This window comes from Alosa pseudoharengus, unplaced genomic scaffold, assembly GCF_046254945.1.
Source record: "Alosa pseudoharengus isolate Yale_2024_CS ecotype anadromous, Long Island Sound unplaced genomic scaffold, YU_APseudo_1.1 YU_APseudo_1.1_scf_8, whole genome shotgun sequence".
Lineage (NCBI taxonomy): Eukaryota > Metazoa > Chordata > Actinopteri > Clupeiformes > Clupeidae > Alosa > Alosa pseudoharengus.
The window spans coordinates 22,945,079-22,961,876 of NW_027468870.1; the positions used below are offsets into that span (position 1 = coordinate 22,945,079).

General features: G+C 46.5%; 2 protein-coding genes across 10 annotated transcripts in view; both read right to left on the reverse strand.

The window, feature by feature from the left end:
• rapgef6 (Rap guanine nucleotide exchange factor (GEF) 6) overlaps positions 1–1,939 on the reverse strand; it is a 90,187-nt gene extending 88,248 nt beyond the window's left edge. For 4 of the 6 annotated variants that reach the window (XM_076275132.1, XM_076275133.1, XM_076275136.1 and 1 more), the window contains exon 1: positions 1,033–1,939. In XM_076275132.1, the coding sequence (XP_076131247.1) occupies positions 1,033–1,089 (57 nt within the window). In that variant the 5' untranslated portion in view covers positions 1,090–1,939. The remainder of the gene's footprint in view (positions 1–1,032) is intronic. The other 2 variants (XM_076275134.1, XM_076275138.1) reach the window with 1 other exon arrangement.
• Positions 1,940–2,474: 535 nt separating this feature from the next.
• The window catches only part of fnip1 (folliculin interacting protein 1), a 25,888-nt gene continuing 11,564 nt past the window's right edge, over positions 2,475–16,798 (reverse strand). For 3 of the 4 annotated variants that reach the window (XM_076275140.1, XM_076275141.1, XM_076275143.1), the window contains exons 4-18: positions 15,428–15,528; positions 15,138–15,212; positions 14,872–14,963; positions 13,880–13,963; positions 12,757–12,828; positions 11,528–11,663; positions 11,043–11,244; positions 10,786–10,871; positions 8,007–8,153; positions 7,708–7,877; positions 5,527–7,153; positions 5,156–5,321; positions 4,389–4,586; positions 4,186–4,301; positions 2,475–4,069 (exon numbers count right to left, since the gene is read on the reverse strand). In XM_076275140.1, the coding sequence (XP_076131255.1) occupies positions 3,991–4,069; positions 4,186–4,301; positions 4,389–4,586; positions 5,156–5,321; positions 5,527–7,153; positions 7,708–7,877; positions 8,007–8,153; positions 10,786–10,871; positions 11,043–11,244; positions 11,528–11,663; positions 12,757–12,828; positions 13,880–13,963; positions 14,872–14,963; positions 15,138–15,212; positions 15,428–15,528 (3,351 nt within the window). In that variant the 3' untranslated portion in view covers positions 2,475–3,990. The remainder of the gene's footprint in view (positions 4,070–4,185; positions 4,302–4,388; positions 4,587–5,155; positions 5,322–5,526; positions 7,154–7,707; positions 7,878–8,006; positions 8,154–10,785; positions 10,872–11,042; positions 11,245–11,527; positions 11,664–12,756; positions 12,829–13,879; positions 13,964–14,871; positions 14,964–15,137; positions 15,213–15,427; positions 15,529–16,798) is intronic. The other variant, XM_076275142.1, reaches the window with a different exon arrangement.

Genomic DNA, 16,798 nt, shown 5'->3' on the forward strand with positions numbered 1-16,798 from the left:
CTCCATAGCCTTTTCACTCTTATTTAAGTCTTCATTTAAAGAACTTAAGTGCAAGTTTACTGCTTTAAAACATTACAATGAGTCAAGAGTCCAAATCAAATGCCAATCATTGGAACAGTCCAACCTACTTAGGCCAAATGGTACAAAGATTACTTCTAGATTAGGCCACCTGATGTGGGGGGGGGGGCACCCCTCTGATAAGGTACTGAAGACTACTGACAGGTAGGCCTAGTACCGACAGGCTGCCTACAATGGGTTTGTCAACTGTGGGTCATGTCATGTCAATGAAATTGCAAATGAATTGTTATAACCAGAGGCCAAATGTGTAGTATAGCTTATATACCATGATTACATATTCTATTATATTGCCTGGATTTCATCTATGATTTCATCTACAGTAGGTCCTGAATTCTTGTAAGCATCGCTGCATCTTCATACAGTCTCCGATCTACGATCAGTTTTTGCCCCTGTCAAACTATTTGCACGAGTTAGGCACATGTAAGAAGGTTTGGGTTCCAACCTAGCCTGTGAGTAGGGCAATGTTATGTGAAAGAAATTCTGTAATGTTAACTTTTCTAATGCCACCCCCGTGATTTGAATAAGTGCCCAGAATGGTTATGCTACTGTCTGGACATCACGTTCATTTGGAAACCTATTCCTTTTAGGCCATTTACAGAACTCTTAGGATAAACAGAGAACTCTAGTCATGATACCATGCGTGCAGGCATGCAAGTTACACTAAAATCAAATCCGTCCCACAAATGCACTCCTTATTATGAGTTAACGGATTTGAAACTAGCAAGCTGATAACCAAAGATGAGATAGGTAAGAAGAGTACTCGTATTAGCTGGCATGTTTGGCGCGTTTACTTTTTTATCTGTCAGAAGTGACGCCAGCTCTGATATGAGACAGAGGGAGGGAGGAGAGAGAACGAAAAAGCAAAGTTGTGGTAAATGTCTCCATGTCTGAGTCCGAAGTCGTACAATTCAGACCACTTTAATTTAACTTAGTTATGAAGTCAATTTCACTTACCTCTGCTGTTCGTCGCGATGGAGGTCTCTTTAAAGCCTGTTTGAGTGAAGAATCCATAATTGGAGTGTTTCACTAAGTCTTGCTCTCGTAAATGCGTCCCAAGTAGCTACGGGTTTTAAGAAATAAACTTATTTGTCACAATCCCACTTTGTGAGCTTTTCTTGACTCCGACCAGTGCCTCTTTACCTCGTCCGAGCATGGATAGGATTTTCAGGGAGGTACAGATTATTTTAACTTTAAATGTAATTTACGCACCGCGGCGACCACAAAACTGATGTCATGGTTTTACAAAGATCAGCGGCTTAAAATAGTAAGCCGACAGGTACAGTTGTAAGCGGAATTCATGTTTATCCTTCGTCGCCCTTTCTCGAAGAGCTAGCCATCTAACGTCTAGCCATCAACTAGACGGAAAGGAATGGAAGAGATTTCAGTCCCAGAGTCAACGCTGAGAGTTGACTAGCATAGTTGACTTTTCCAGTCCCGCCGTTTAATCTAGGATGATCCACCAATCACGAAGTGTTCAACTGGCAACTTAGTCGCATTTGCTCCATTGATGTCAAGGCTAACATCTGTCCAGATGTTACAATTTCTATGTGTTGATTCGCGTGAAACACCACTTTTACTAGCAAAAAGCAACTCCCAGCCAACTCCTTTGGCTAATTCCTCAGAGCTAAATTAGCAGTCTTTTCCATAAATCTTGGCGACGACGAGACTGTCAGAGCTTGGTCCTCTAAAGCCCTATTAAGCCACACGGAAGTGTTTACGGTGTTGTTCGCAAACGTTGTGCAATATCAGCTTGTGGTTTCAATGCAATTATTTGAGGAAAATAGCTGAACCCTCAGCTCAGCTGAGAGTCCTTAGATTGTTAGCTTACTAGTTTACAAGACTGGCTAGTACAAATCCTCAAAACAACTTTCCATTCTCTAGCATGAGAAGCACACTCCCACACCGTTTCGAAAACATCGCGAGAAGACGTTTCACTTTCAAACATCTCTGGTTAAGTAATTTTCCTCTTCGTCACTTCTTTGACAGCTCCATCAGTTGTTTTTCTCTCCATTTTCAAAGGCCGCGTTAATTGAAGTTAATTGGATCTAATGAAAAGCCCACTAATTCATGATCAAAGAGACAAGTGTTCAGAATTTAAACCGTGAGGGGTGTTGACCTCTGGTTGAGACGTGGTTATTTTTCGTGTAAGAAATAGCATGGTGGTTTATGATTATAATCGCATTTTAAATTATCCAAAATGACTGGTCGTCGACGTCAGCTAAAACCTTCAAGTTAGTGAGCCTTACTTAAAACAGCTACCAATCCAAGGCAGATCACTTTTTAATAATATTCTTAGTTTTTTTTCCCCTGACGGTTTTCTTTAATTGTCAGAAAAATCAATAAATCAATAGGAACTTTAACCAAGAAATAAATGCTCGTCATGGCACGTCTGTAACTGTATTATAATGGCATGTTTTATTGCACAACATTCCCAGAAAATTGGGAAAGGATAATTACAGAAAAATAATCCAATATTGAAAGACATTATGTACAAATAAATGGGAACAAACTGAAAACAATATATACAATGTACATAAACCAGTACACACCATTCTAAATAATTTAACTGAATTCATGTATAAAGAATGTATGTAGATATAAATACATTAAACAAATGCAAATAGGTGTTTTACAAAAGCAATGAATTTCATGTCATTTGCAGAAGCCAAACATCATACACTGAGAGCAAACCAATGCATTATAACCAAGAAAAGAACATTTCCCAGACACCTTCATTCCATCTTATGCTACATGTCCATTAAGACTCTGAGGAGCAACACCTCAAGACAAAAATAATTCATGACTTTACTAACAGACATTAAAAATATTTGTAAAAAATAAATGTCTTCATCCACAAATTTCAGTTACCTTTACAATTTTATAAAATTAACATGTCATTATTTCTCAAAAGTTCTTGCCGTCTAATAATAGCATAATAACTGACTAGTATTCCTTGTATTCTCTTTATAACACATGCCTTTCAGCAGTAAACAATGTGGCAAAGCTGTATAAATTGTATAGTGTGAAAATAGTTCAGCATTTCACTTTGAAATATAAATGTTACTTGAATCAATGGCATTCAGAATTAAGTGATTTTTGGGAGTACACCTGGAGCATGACCCTACTTTTGAGAAACAGCAAAGGATTTGACAAGCCTTAGTTTGCCATTACACTGGTAAAAACTGATCAGGGCCTTAATATTTCTGGGGTCATTAAAAATACAGCTGTGAATCCTCACATTTGTTTGAGGTAGTGCTGAACCAACTGGATAATGTGAAGACTAGTAATATACAATTTGCTGTCAAAATCCACAATGACAAACATTGAAAAATAAAATAGGCATGCCAGGCATTGCAGGACATTTCCATTGATAACATAAAGACATAATTGAGCAAACGACAACTTGTATTTTACCGTGATTTAAAACATCCTATTATTATTTTTGTGCAACAAGGACTACTACCATTTCTATATCAAAAGGTGCGCTGAGGTGGAAGTAGTCACTTTGTCCCTTCCTCGTTTAGAGATGAATGTCTTTGACAACTTCTCTTTGGCTTTCTAGTCTTCTTTGTGAAAAGAAATAAACAGGTACAGACGTAAACAGATAAAAAAAAAAAAGTCAAACAAAACAAGGAAACAGTTCATGAGAGTACCTGTGGTGATAGTCAATCTAGCAATCACTGGGAGCAGTGACCTCTGTTGCCCCCATGTGGCAGATTGTCTCCATTGCAGGCAGCTGGTCCTTGGCCTTTCCAAGACCCTGGGCACAACCCACAGAGTTCAAGTGGCCCTCAGTGGGTCCCACAGTCTGTTCGTTTGTGGCTGAACTCAGTAGATAAACAGGATAAAGAGAAACACACGTTCCTGCTGCTCCACAAAGTTCTCCACTGACGTCTGTCCACTGTGTGTGCTCTACAGCAGGATTTGAGCCACGTACGGTGAGTGAGTGCTTGCTACTGCCGCCAACAGGGGAAGGTCACTGGACTCGATTCTGAAAAGTCAAGAAGAGAGACATATAGTCAATACATATGCATGACTTGTTTGTGAACAATACAGCTTCATTAGGAAACATTCCAGATAGCAGAAAAAAAATATATAAACCCTTACCCTAAAACCACTCCAAGTTCTTTGACATGCACTCTGGTTTGGCCCTTCAGGTATTCTGCCAGCATCCTGCTCTTGAAGTACAGCTCCTGAAGCCGGTCCTCCAAATGCATGATGCACTGTGACAAAGACAAAAGGTTAGTGGGTACTGTTCCTGAGAAGCAGCAACAACAACAACAATAGATTGACACCCAGGTAGCACTTACAAAGTTCGGAGACAAGTTGAGTTTATACAGCTGATAAGTGGACTGCAGGAGATTGGACACGAGGTTGGACACCAGCACCTCCTTGCCCAGTTTGGTGTCTGTCTGTCGCCTTTGACTGCTGGCCAACTGTACCGTCCACTTCTCCGTGTCTGCTATAATGCAAACGGCCTCTGCAATGGGCTCATCCAGTACCGGATGCTGTAATGGACACACAAATCAGTAGACAACATGAGAACGTGCAACTGTGCAGTACAAGTCCTAGGAAGCACATTTCTAATCCAGATACCTTAGCTTTCACAAACGTGGATTAGTGACAAGCCTGGCCAAGTTAGTGCTGAGTAACTGGTAAACCTTCTCATAAATGAGCATTACACACAGGCTATATCGAGTCCGAAACTGAAGCACTCCGTTTGCGGAGCGTAAAAATAGTTTTAGAAGACTGGTCTAATTTTTCGAATGTACGTGCCGTTACCACGTCTGGTGTAGCCAGTTCCATTGACTATATTGGAAGCTAATTGTTGCAGCAGACACTGCACGAACGGAACGCTTCAGTTACGGTGCTTACACACAGTTGCGTTCCGTCACCGTAATTTGATTGGCTGGAGCCTTCCGTTGCTCTGCGTCGGTGAAGCAAAACTTGAACTTTGACAGGGGCGACGCAACACAACGGACCCACAATTCAGTTCGGCAACGGATGACGTAAGCACATCTAAAGTGGACACATGTACATGAAATAGCCAACAAGACAGATTTGGGAGATGGCTTACCTGCACAGTGTGTGCCAGGTCAGACATGAGAGTCTGTTTGAGCTTCTCATCATTTGGTGTCCCATGTAACACAAAGTCCGGGATATATGTTGGACAGTATCCTCCAAACAGTGATCTCCCGAAGTTTGCTACATTTGGCTTAGAGAAGTTTTCCATCAGCTTTTCCCTGTAAATATAAAGAAAATCAAGTTTCCACATCAACTTGTTTTCAATCATGTCATATCAGATAATAAGTCACTACTCAGGACGCACTGGGGCCTATTGATCTTTTTCAACATTAAAACACATTATCAACATTTAAACAGCTGTGAAAACTTTTCAATGGATGGCGTCGCATCTAGCACTGGTAAACAAGATATCGCCCTCCTCACCCTGGGAATGGAACCTCCACCTCGTCCTGCCACTCCTCCTGATCGTCCCTGTAGTACGGCTCCTCGTGCCGCGGTAGCTGAAGCTCCTGCCCCGTGTCCTCACTCTCACTGTCCCCAAGCGCACTGTCCGAGCTCTCGTTCCGTGGAATCTCCCAGTCATTGACTGGAGCCACCTTCTTCAGGTCCCCGCTGTTGGTGTCCCCTTGGGGGACAGTAACGGAAATGATGATGCCTTTGTCCTGCTCAGCAGGACAGCATCTACAGGAGCCTGTACTACAGTTAGCATTGTGCGAGCTACCGCTGTTGTCTCTCGTGTCTTTGCAGCTCTGCCCTTCGGACAGGTCAATACTCCTGGTTACCGACTGGTTCGGCTGCGGCTCGCTAACGGTCTCCTGCTTTTTGGACAAGTCGTCGATAGTCCGTGTCTCGACCGGGTTGTCGTCGCTGAAATACTCATCAAACAAGTCCATGCACTCTTCTGGAGCTGGGCTCCATTTGGGCATTTTACTGGAGATGCGTGGGAGTGGGGGTGGGGCTGGGGCTGGGTCCTTGCCCTCGTTGGTCTTGGTTTGGTCCACTGTATTCGACTTGGGTTCAGTCCTCTGCTCGGTGCTCACCTTATGCTGCTGCTGCTGCTGCTGTTGCAGCTGCTGTTGATGTTGTTGATGTTGTTGCTGTTGCAGCTGCTTCTGCTCTTGCTCCTTGAGCTGCTTCTTGTGTTTCTTCAGCTCCTCCTCCAGCTTCCTCTGCCTGCTCTCCGTGTCCGACTCCGGGGACATGGAGTCGCCGATGAGAAACGTGACTTTGGTGGCCGGCTCCTCCTCGTCCGACAAGTACGGCGCCACCAGGGTCTTATCCGGAGGCTTTTTCTCGAGCGGAATCCCTGACCGGCGAATGAACGTGATGCCGATGCCGCCCGTCGGAGGCTCCACTTGGACGAGAGGGGTGTCCAGATCGGCCTTGACCCCAGTCTCCACCCCGGCCTGCTCCCGGTCTCTCTCCGGGCCCAGCATGAGTGGCTGCTCCCTGGGAGAGGTGGAGCCCACGCACACCACCGTCTCCAACCGAGCCTCCATGCGCGGGCTCCCCGTCTCTTTGCACGACGACGTGGGCTCGCTGACGTCCTCGGTGCGGATGACGGGCACCGCGCCGAACGTGTGCGCGTTCGCCTGCGTGCAGCAGACGGCGTTCGTGACGGCGACGCCGCTGCTCTGCGACCCCTCCGCGGGCTCGTCGTCCTGCCCTGGGCACGCGTCCGTGTCCGTGTAAGTGCTGCTCTGCGTGCTGTTCGTGTCCGACAGGTAGCTGCCGGCCTCGGGAGTCTCGTCCGGCGCTCCCGCCGCCGTCACGCTCTGCGAGAGGTAGTCGCCGCTGGGCTTGTGTACGGTGACCAGCACGTAGTCGGACTCCTCCACCTCGCCCCGCCGCAGCGAGGTGGTGATGAGCGAGCCGGGCATGACGATGGCCTCGTCCTCCACACTGTCCAGCATGTGCGTCTCCAGGAGCTCCGAACAGCGGATGAAGTAGGTGAGCACGTAGAGCAGCCGCTGCACCAGCTCCTGCCGCCGGCCCACCACCACCGTCCGAGATAGCCGCACCGGAGAGCCGATGGCCCCATACAGGTCACCTGCACACAGGAAACAGTCTCGGTTACGGTTGTGTGGTGGTTACGGTTATGTTGTGATCAAGCTTGAATCTAGTTTGGTCAAGACTACTTCTGAAACGGAATTATTTGATAACATTATTAACAACGTGCCTACAACCATTCTGTGCTAATACTGGGTTTGTAGATGACCCATTGCATGCATCAACCACTGGCAGCCAACCACAATATCTGTAGATTCTATGCCAGCACTGTTTAAGTCTGCCACTAGGTGGCAGTCACACCACACTTTCATCAGAGCTCTGGCTTTCATGAGCTGTCCACATGGGATCTCCAGTACCAGAAGTAGTATAGACATTTTTAATAACAGGCCCATATGCCTCTCATGAGACTGTTGATTTAGTGATAATTTTTCCTTTTATCAACAAAGCAGCTTTCATAAATGTAAAGTCCAATGGAATTGAATGAGAGCAACCACCTCCCATTGGAGTTATTCAAATGTTTCTGCGTGGCATCTGCAAAGGTCATACATTCTCAGACAAACACAGATTCAGTATACTGAAGGAGTCGATCTTTACCAAGCTGGGCCCACAGTGGATTATAGGGGTGTGTTTTGGCCAGCATGTCCACACTCTGAGATGAATGCTTCTCCAGGAAGATCTTAATGGGCGGCTGGCCGTTGGGCATGACTGTCGGCACCCACGCCAGGTGATTGGTCAACACGGCTGTGATCAGGGCAGGAAGGAATCTAGAAGAGGGGTGGGACAAGACGGACCTCGTGGTCAGGACATGCTTACACACATGCAGCTATAGATGTAGGTTGAGACGTGCAGCTTATGGATGCATGGGAGAGCTCAAGCGGGCCGGTTCACTCAACTGATTTTTAGAGGCCTGCTCCATCAGTATGGCCAGCTCCCGCATGAACTGGTTGCACAGCTGATTCTTCTCTGGTGTGCCAGACATCATGGCGAGCCAGACGGGTTCAGGGACGCGGGGCATGGTGTACAGGTTACAGATGGTCGTCCTGTCGGAGGGAGAGGGAGGGAGAGGGAGAGGAGGAGGAGAAAGACAGCGGGGTCATTGTGAGGGGAGAGAACAAGAGATGCACAGTTCTCCGCGGCTCGTCTGTGGGGAGACCCTCTGTGTGGATTCATCGGCGGGAAATTCCTTGCAGACCCACAGCGGGCCGGGAGCCAGGGTCTGACACACACACACACACACACACACACATGCGCACACACACACGCAACAAAGAAGGGAATCTCCTAGGAGGAGCAGCAGCAACACAAACACACTCACACTTTGGGGGCTGATGCATGCACGCAGACACACACACACACACACACACACACACACAGCTCACACCTCAAACACACAGCTCACATTCCCACTTCACAAACAATGGAAGTAATCTTCACACTAATTGCTCAGTGGCTTATTCAGATGTCATAACGTTCCTGTCACAACAGCATCCACCCGATCACATGATCCACATCACATTAGGTTCCTGCACTACAAGATCTCCACAGCGCCCTACTTATTCTTGTTTTTAACTCATTCAAAAGCCACAGCTATGAAAACCTGTTGACAAGCTCGCTGCATTCTGCAAACAGGTTGCTTATCTAAATTCTAAATTCAGGGGCTGGAGATTCTCCTTCACCTTTTCCACGGCAAGCTGATCCAGTTCTCACACACTTCCGGGAAAAGTGCAGATGCTGCACGCACTTGCACATTTCAGCCAGTCAGCCCCGAGGCCCAGCAGCAGCATGTACACTCGTGATCAGAAATAAAATAGGACCCCCCCCCCCCCCCCCCCCCAGTCCCCCCTCCCCCTTCCCACACACTACTCTAGTTCACTTCGCAGTACTTTATTTCTGGTTGTAGTATCCTATAAAAAGACCTGGCATCTCTTTTCTGCACCAATAACCTGTGACTGCTGCAGCCAGGCCAGAACATGGTCTAACTTTACACTACCTTAGCAGCAGATCAGGTGAACTTGAAAGGGGGGGGGGGGGGGTAAAACTAGACCACAACAAGAAAAAAAAAGGGGCATTTGAGAGAGACTTGAGTCGATTAATCTAAAGCCAGATTATCTCTAGCAATTTGACAATTAGGAAAATAACTGTAAATATGCAGTTATGTTTAAGAAGTGTGTAGTAGTATTCTAGTGTCTAGATCTACGTTTGAAGGGTTATTGTGGTGTAATTCACAACAGCAGCTTCCTCTTTATTTCCCCCTCCAACATCCGGTCTTACTTCACAACCTAAGCACACCACACTCTTCAAAAAATATTTTACGCGAGAGGGAGAGATAACTGCAGGCATTAGTTTGTTCCATCGGCTTCACCAGTGGCCTTCCTCCCGATGCCCCTAGCATATTATTTACTATTCTGGTCAGGCTGACTGTCTGTGACAGAGATACTGTTCCCTCCCGAGGGGAGTAGGGTTGCCATGGCACCGTGCCAGCATGTTGGCCGCGCTGCAGAGACACGAGCCGCCCCACAGTCTCTGCTGCACCTATCCCAGCATGCTTTGCTGCAGAGTGCTGCTGCTGCTGCTGAAAACAGCATCGTGCCACTGCGTGCTGCTGGAGCCGTTTCCCTGAGGAGGAGCCTTCGAGAGGCTTTTGTGAGGAGTTTGTGACAGTGAGAAAAACACGAGTCGGTAGGGGAGAGTGCAGGCCAGAGAGACAGACAGAGAGAGGGGGGGGGGGGGGGAGAGCAAGCCAGACAGAGAGTGAGTGAGAGAAAGACAGAGGGAGAGAGAGTGCAGGCCAGAGAGAGAGAGAGAAAGAGAGGGGTGAATGAGAGGGGAGCCATGTCCTCTGCTCACAGGCTTAACTCAACACCTATTGCAGGTCACATGGCAGGATTAGGAGCATTAAAGCTAAGCACACACACACACACACACACACACACACACACACACACACACACACACACACACACACACACACACACACACACACACACACACACACACACACACACACACACACACACACACACACACACACACACACACACACACACACACACACACACACACACACACACACACACACACACACACACACACACACACACACACACACACACACACACACACACACACACACACACACACACTTTGGAAAAGGATGCACAAAACTCTTGTGACCAGCTAAGTCCCCACCCCCACCCACTCCCAGCAGCTCCCCCATGTCACCTCTGACAGGCAAACACACGCACATGGTGGACATACAGAGAACCATAGCACTCAATCTCTTCCCCACCGCAGCGCTCTCAAGACTCTTATGCAACACCTGGCCTATGAGAAGAATCGAATTTGAATGTCCAAAAGCACAAACTAACATCCTCTGATCTATTTTCAGAGCTGTCTGGTAAGAGGATGCAACATTTAGCCTGTCTGCTAAAATTACATGAAAGGATCTGATATTGGCCTAGCTAACTCGTAGTGAGTTGTATACATTTTGACACCTGGCTATTTTTAATGGATTTTTAAACCTAATCCTTAAGGTCTCTCTTAAGTCCTAAATGTTTTTCTCACAGCCAAATAAAAAAAAAAAGTTGACTGACAGGATGGGTGGGCCTGTTAACAGAAAATGAGAAGGCGTGAGACAAATCAACACTTCATTATATGAAACCATAAACTCACCGAAACTCATTGAGTCCATCCACCATTCGGCTATAGGCTAGTACCCTTTGAGTTGCGTCGGCTGAGCGCCTGCTCAGTTTCATAGCCTTGTAAAAAAAAAAACAAGTACTGAAAACAGAGAGAGAGGAAAGGGAGCTGGCTTGACACTGATAGGGAGTGTTTATGCCACTGAAGCATTAACAAGGTTCAAATATAGAAAATATATAATATAGAACGTCAGACACAAACCCACTCTCCTGCGTTGCCATTTTGCTCACCTGTTCGATGGCACTTTTGAGCTTGTTCATGTGGCTCTCGAAGAGCGGGAAGTGGGAGAAAAAGAACTCCTGGAATCTGCTGTTCTCCTGCTCATTGGGCGAGAGCAAAAAGATGACCCCGATGGCAATCTTCTTCTTCCGGGTCACCCCGAGGTTTGGGCCACCGCTCTCGTCCGACATGTTGAAGCTCTCCTCCACAGACCTGATCACAGAGACATCACTCACTTCACTAGAGGTACAACTGCAGGTACGATTACCAAGAAATACTGAACGTCATTAAAAGCCAAAATCATACTTTAGAGGACACCAATGACTATCAGATACATAATATCAAGGTAATACAACAACAAAACAAATACAGCTTTATGCATGGTTTACTCTAAAATTACAGACTTAAGAGTGTCATATATGTCAATATATCTCTAAGCAAAAAATATATATGCATATATATAATGTCAACTGAGATAGCTTCCTATGGTTCCTACCATCTTGGGAAGACTCCGTTCTCTAGGCTGGTGGTCTGGCTGCGTAGCCACCGCCTCTGGTAGCTGCTGGCACAACTGCTGGTAAGGGACGAGCCCGGCGAGGGGAATGGTGTGATCAACAGACTGCTCAGAGATGCTGGGGAAAGCAGAGAGAAAACAAAAAAAACATTATTTATCCATCCCTCCACAACCCACTCTATCTGATCCATAAACACTTATCCTACATAACATAACAAAGACTTGCTGTCTGCTCTGAAAAATCACGGTCTTCGGACTGGCTGACGATGCTTACAGCTAGTACTGGGAATCATGGAAGATAAATACTCCACTTAACTCTGCAGAGGTCACTAGTAGGTGCTAGTACTGAGAAGGTGCTAGTACTGAGAAGTACTTCAGTTAATTCTGCCTCTGTTAAAGCACCATCTTACATAACCCTATAGGCATGCATACCCACATAAGGATGTGATGCTGAGTGTGGGCATGTTTCAAGCATATTTTATGTCCTGTCACTTGAATGGCAGCTCAATCTTTCATGCTAATCCTGCCAGTGCTTTCTGAATGAGGGGCTCTGTAAAGGATGAGGAGGAGGCAGGACACGAGGGGCAAAATAAGCCTCCCCCCATTTACCCCCAGCGAGAGCATGGGCTGAGACTGGGGGGCTATATATAAGCAGACTGCATGTCTATGCACTACACTGAAAATGAGATTCCCCCCATGCCAGTCATGCCAGGGAGTCAGTTTCCATTGCACAAGCTTTTCCAGGCCCTGGCGGACCAACGCAAACAGACAGCAATGCTGTACAGTGGGAGGTCAGAGGGAAACCGCTCTGGATGCTAATCTGGCCATGCGGTGCCTGGAAAGGGTCAAAGGGCACTGGGGTCTTCAGCCTGCACATGGTGGAACATCTGTGAGTGGGTTTTTCCACAGGCCTGAGTGAAAGGGCTTGTGGAAGGGATGTACAGTGCTGGATAAACTTGGACATGGTTGTGTGTGTGTGTGTGTGTGTGTGTGTTGTGTGTGTTACCTCATGCCCAGAGAGTGTGTGCTTGTGTGTGTGCGTGCGTGTGAATGTGTGCGTGTGTGCTTATGTTATCTCATGCCCAGAGAGAGTGTGTGTATGTGTGCATGTGTGTCTGTGTGTGTGTGTGTGTGTGTGTCTGTGTGTGATTGTGTTAGCTCATGCTCAGTGAGTGGGTGTGGGGGGTGTACATGTTTGTGCGTTTTGTTACCTGATCGAGCAATACCACTGTCTCTCTCATCGTACAGCCCTCTGCCAGGCATGTCCATGGGGTTGCTGTGGCCTTTAGAGAGAGGAAGGGGGAAAGAAGAGTCAGAATCAGCAGGCCAGCCAGAGACCCTCTCCAAAATACCTCAGTCTGAAGTGTCCCCACACACAGCACCCCACCAGCGCCAACCCCCAACGCATAACCAACCAACCAACCCACTTCTGGCCTGGCTGAAAAAAATAAATAAATAAACGACCCCACCACACACACACACACACACACACACACACACACACACACACACACACACACACACACACACACACACACACACACACACACACACACACACACACACACACACACTTGCTGGCAGCACCAGTCATGACTACCAGCACAACAGGGCCCCCCTTCTGGTGCCCAGGTGCCCGCGTAGTGGCGCGGCGGGTGGCGCAGTGAGTGGCGCTGCCGCTGATGTGATTTATGGGGAGGAAATTAAACTGCAACCTTCACTCGGATGCATCTACTAGGGAGGCAGCTGGGGCCTCGGCTGCTATTGCATAACTGACGCGCGCACGCGCGTGAGGCTACGTGTCGTGCCGCCCCTGCCAATGAGAAAGGGTCTCCGGCGGCTCTATATTTATACGGGAGCACCTCCCGTGGAGCAGGAGCGCTGGTGCGTACTGGCACATAGGAGAGGGGAGAGACTGACAGGGAGGGAGGGAGGAGGAGGAGGAGGAGGAGGAGGAGGAGGAGGAGGAGAGAGGGAGGCAAAGGAAGGAGAGGAGAGCAATATGAAGGAGGAGGGAAAAAAGGGAGGAGAGGGAAGAGGAGGAGGAGGAGTGAGGGGAGATAAGCGGCCACCGGGGGGGTTGCACACAGGTGCGCACACACAAGCACGTGTTCCAGCACATTTCAAATTGTGAACTCCTTAAGCAAAGAAGCACACAAAAGAACAGGAAACAAAACAATTTAAAAAATAAATAAAAAAAACAAAACACAGCCACATGCAGCATTAAAAACATACCTGACCACACACATGCACGCACAGTTGCACACCCACACCAACACACCCACAGCCACATACACACACACACACACACACACACACACACAGTAGGCAAACCTGAAAAAAAAGAAGCACTCTTGATCAGACGTAGAGGGCCCTGCTCTGAGAGTGCCCTCCGCGGGCTGCAGAGCTGAGAGAAACCTGGAACAGCAGCACAGAAACGAAAGAGAGAAGAGGAGAGAGAGAGAGAGAGAGGAGAAGACAACAACGAACAGAGAGAGAAACAGAAAGAACAAGACAGAGGACCAGGTTAGTGAAGCAGGAGAAGGCCCTGGAATAAGGCTCTCCAACCCCATAGAGAAACAGAGCAGGAGAGAAAAATGGAGGGCGGCACACTGTACATGTTCAGGAAAGACCCTCATGTCAAATGAAAAACCCTCACAGAAAACGTGTCGCCTGGACGGGGTCTTACAGGAGGAGGCACAGGCAGCCCCTCCATCTCTTTTCTAACGTGTCCAATCTGAACGTTGCCATCTAATGCACAGAAATGCACGTTCTCTGTGAGGGTGTGGCTGATCAATACTGTTCAAAACATGAATGACCCACAGCACAAAAATGACCTTTCAGCTCAAACATGACTTAATAAGCCAGAGTCTGTGCTGATTTTTACAACCTCAACATGTTTTGAACAGTTTTGAAATGATTAGGGCACGGGCGGAACAAAGACATACACTTAACATTTACTGACAAAGATAAGTAACGTTTAACAGATACAAAGACAGCAAGAGAGCATTGATCATTCCTCTAATAGACAAAGGAGATAATCATTAATCACAAAACTCTGTTCCAGCTGCACGTGCAATGTTCCAAATGTAAAGCACTTTGAGCTGCATTCTGTGTATGAATAAAAATAAATCTTATTATTATTATTATTATTATTATTATTATTATGTATTCCTGTCTGCTGTGTATCTATTTTATTCCTTTCTAAAAAAAAAAAAAAAAAAAGTGCACTTCTACACCACCACACCTACAAACAGGGAAGCGACCATACACTGGTCATGGGGCGAAAGGTGTCAGTTCTCTTCTGCTACTTGTGCTGTGGTTACCTATGTTTCCCAGAAAGCCACTTGTGACGGTGTTGTGGTCCACTCGTAGAGCATTCGTGTCTTGGCCGATGTACTCCAAGCTGTCCTGCAATCTGTAGATGGGGGGTAATAAAAAAAGCTATCAACAGCCAGTCGGCGCCAAAAGTCGTGCTTCTGTTCTGTGAGTGTACATGTGCATTTGTACAGAGTGTGTACGTGTCAGAGTGAAAAAAGAGGGAGAGGGGGGGGGGTGCATAGTGACGAGACAAACTCATGTGACCACTTACGTGTTGAGGCTTCCATATACGCTGCCCCCTGTACGTGCGGTGAACACTTTACTCAACATGAGCTGTGGTGGAGACCTGAAAGCACACAAGCGCACACACACACACACAAATATAGTCACTCCTGTTGCCATCAGCAAGCTCAACATCAGCAAAGAGCAATGATGTTTCCATGGGGAATGTGTTAGTGTAAACAGACACTGATCATCCCTCCTTACTCTACTGCTAGTGGTCGTGTGTGATCCTCTCATTTCATTGTTTTCATCCCCACAACCTCTCCTCAATCCACTTACCGGATCTGATGAATTTTCAATGTGGAGCCTTTATAGCTCATGGCTACCGAGCCAAACATCATCTCGCCTAACATGTTGGCATCGGATGAACAGCGAGAGCCCTGGGGGAGAGGGAAGCATACGTGAGGTATGCTGAAAATTCATCGAGATTGTGTAAACATTACAACCTGATCTACATCGGAGGGTGACGCAGGTGACGTGTGCTGAGGAAGGAGGTGAGAGGTCACAAGTGTGTGTGTGTGTGTGTATGAGTGTGTGTCTAGGAAAGGCTGTGTGTGTGTGAGTGTGTGGTTGTATGTGAGTGTGGTTGTGTGTGCGAGTGTTTAAAATGTGGATATATGTCTGGGAAAGGCTGCCTGTGTGTATGTGTGTGTGTGTGTGTATGTTAGGGGTGTAACGGTTCATGTATTCGTATTGAACCGAAACGGTACGGGCGTCACGGTTCGGTGCATGAATTTACACGGAGAATACACGGTATAAAAATACATAAAACTCGTGTGCGGATTAATTAATGTCATGCGCAATACTGTTAAGTAGCGAGAGTTACGGGAGTTCTTTAGCGACACCTAACGCTAATCTGTAGCCTCGCCTTAGCTCTGAAGCTCTGATTGGCGCCTATGTTTTTTTTTGTCAGGTCGTCAGTCGAGTCCGTCAGTCATTAGCAGCACTAAGGTTAGACCCACAAGAGTTAGAGGATCCGCTGGTCTATTTAAGATCGCAAGTTTGAGAACTTCAGTTACAGTAACGTTAGTACAGGCGAAAGAGTGGTGGATAAGATGAAACTGTGTGTCAGCGTTGTTCAGCAGTTATTGGGTATGTGAGTGGAATAAATGTTACACATATTCGAAGCCATCACCCAGATGATGTAGGCTACCAATCACTGAAACGAGGGGAAAAAAACTTCCCCTGCGCTTCAGCAGCCTTTGGATACACATACAAATAGGGCCAAAACCTATGGCTTAAATTAAATGATTTCGTAATGACAGAAAGCTATGTAAATCGCGTGGTAATTACCTTTATGTTGGGGTAACTTGTAACTTCTCACATGAGGAGCTGGTAGTGTTAAGTGCATAGACAGTAAAATAAAGTGACAACGCTAACCAGGCTAATAAACAAACCATGCTAGTATGGTGAGTTAACGTCAAAGGGCAAAGTCACGTGACTTCTAGTTGTAGTCTGTTTATGAAATGAAAGGAGCAATTTCGTTTTTTAAAAAAAGGCAAAATAGTGAGATATTTTCACAGTTAGTAGGCTAGATTATTTCTTTACACACAATGAAAAATATTGAGGCAAATTGTAGACCCTTCCATATACAACTAAACACAGATGTTGAAGGTCTTGCTTAAGTGGATTTTTAAAAATCATTTTTCT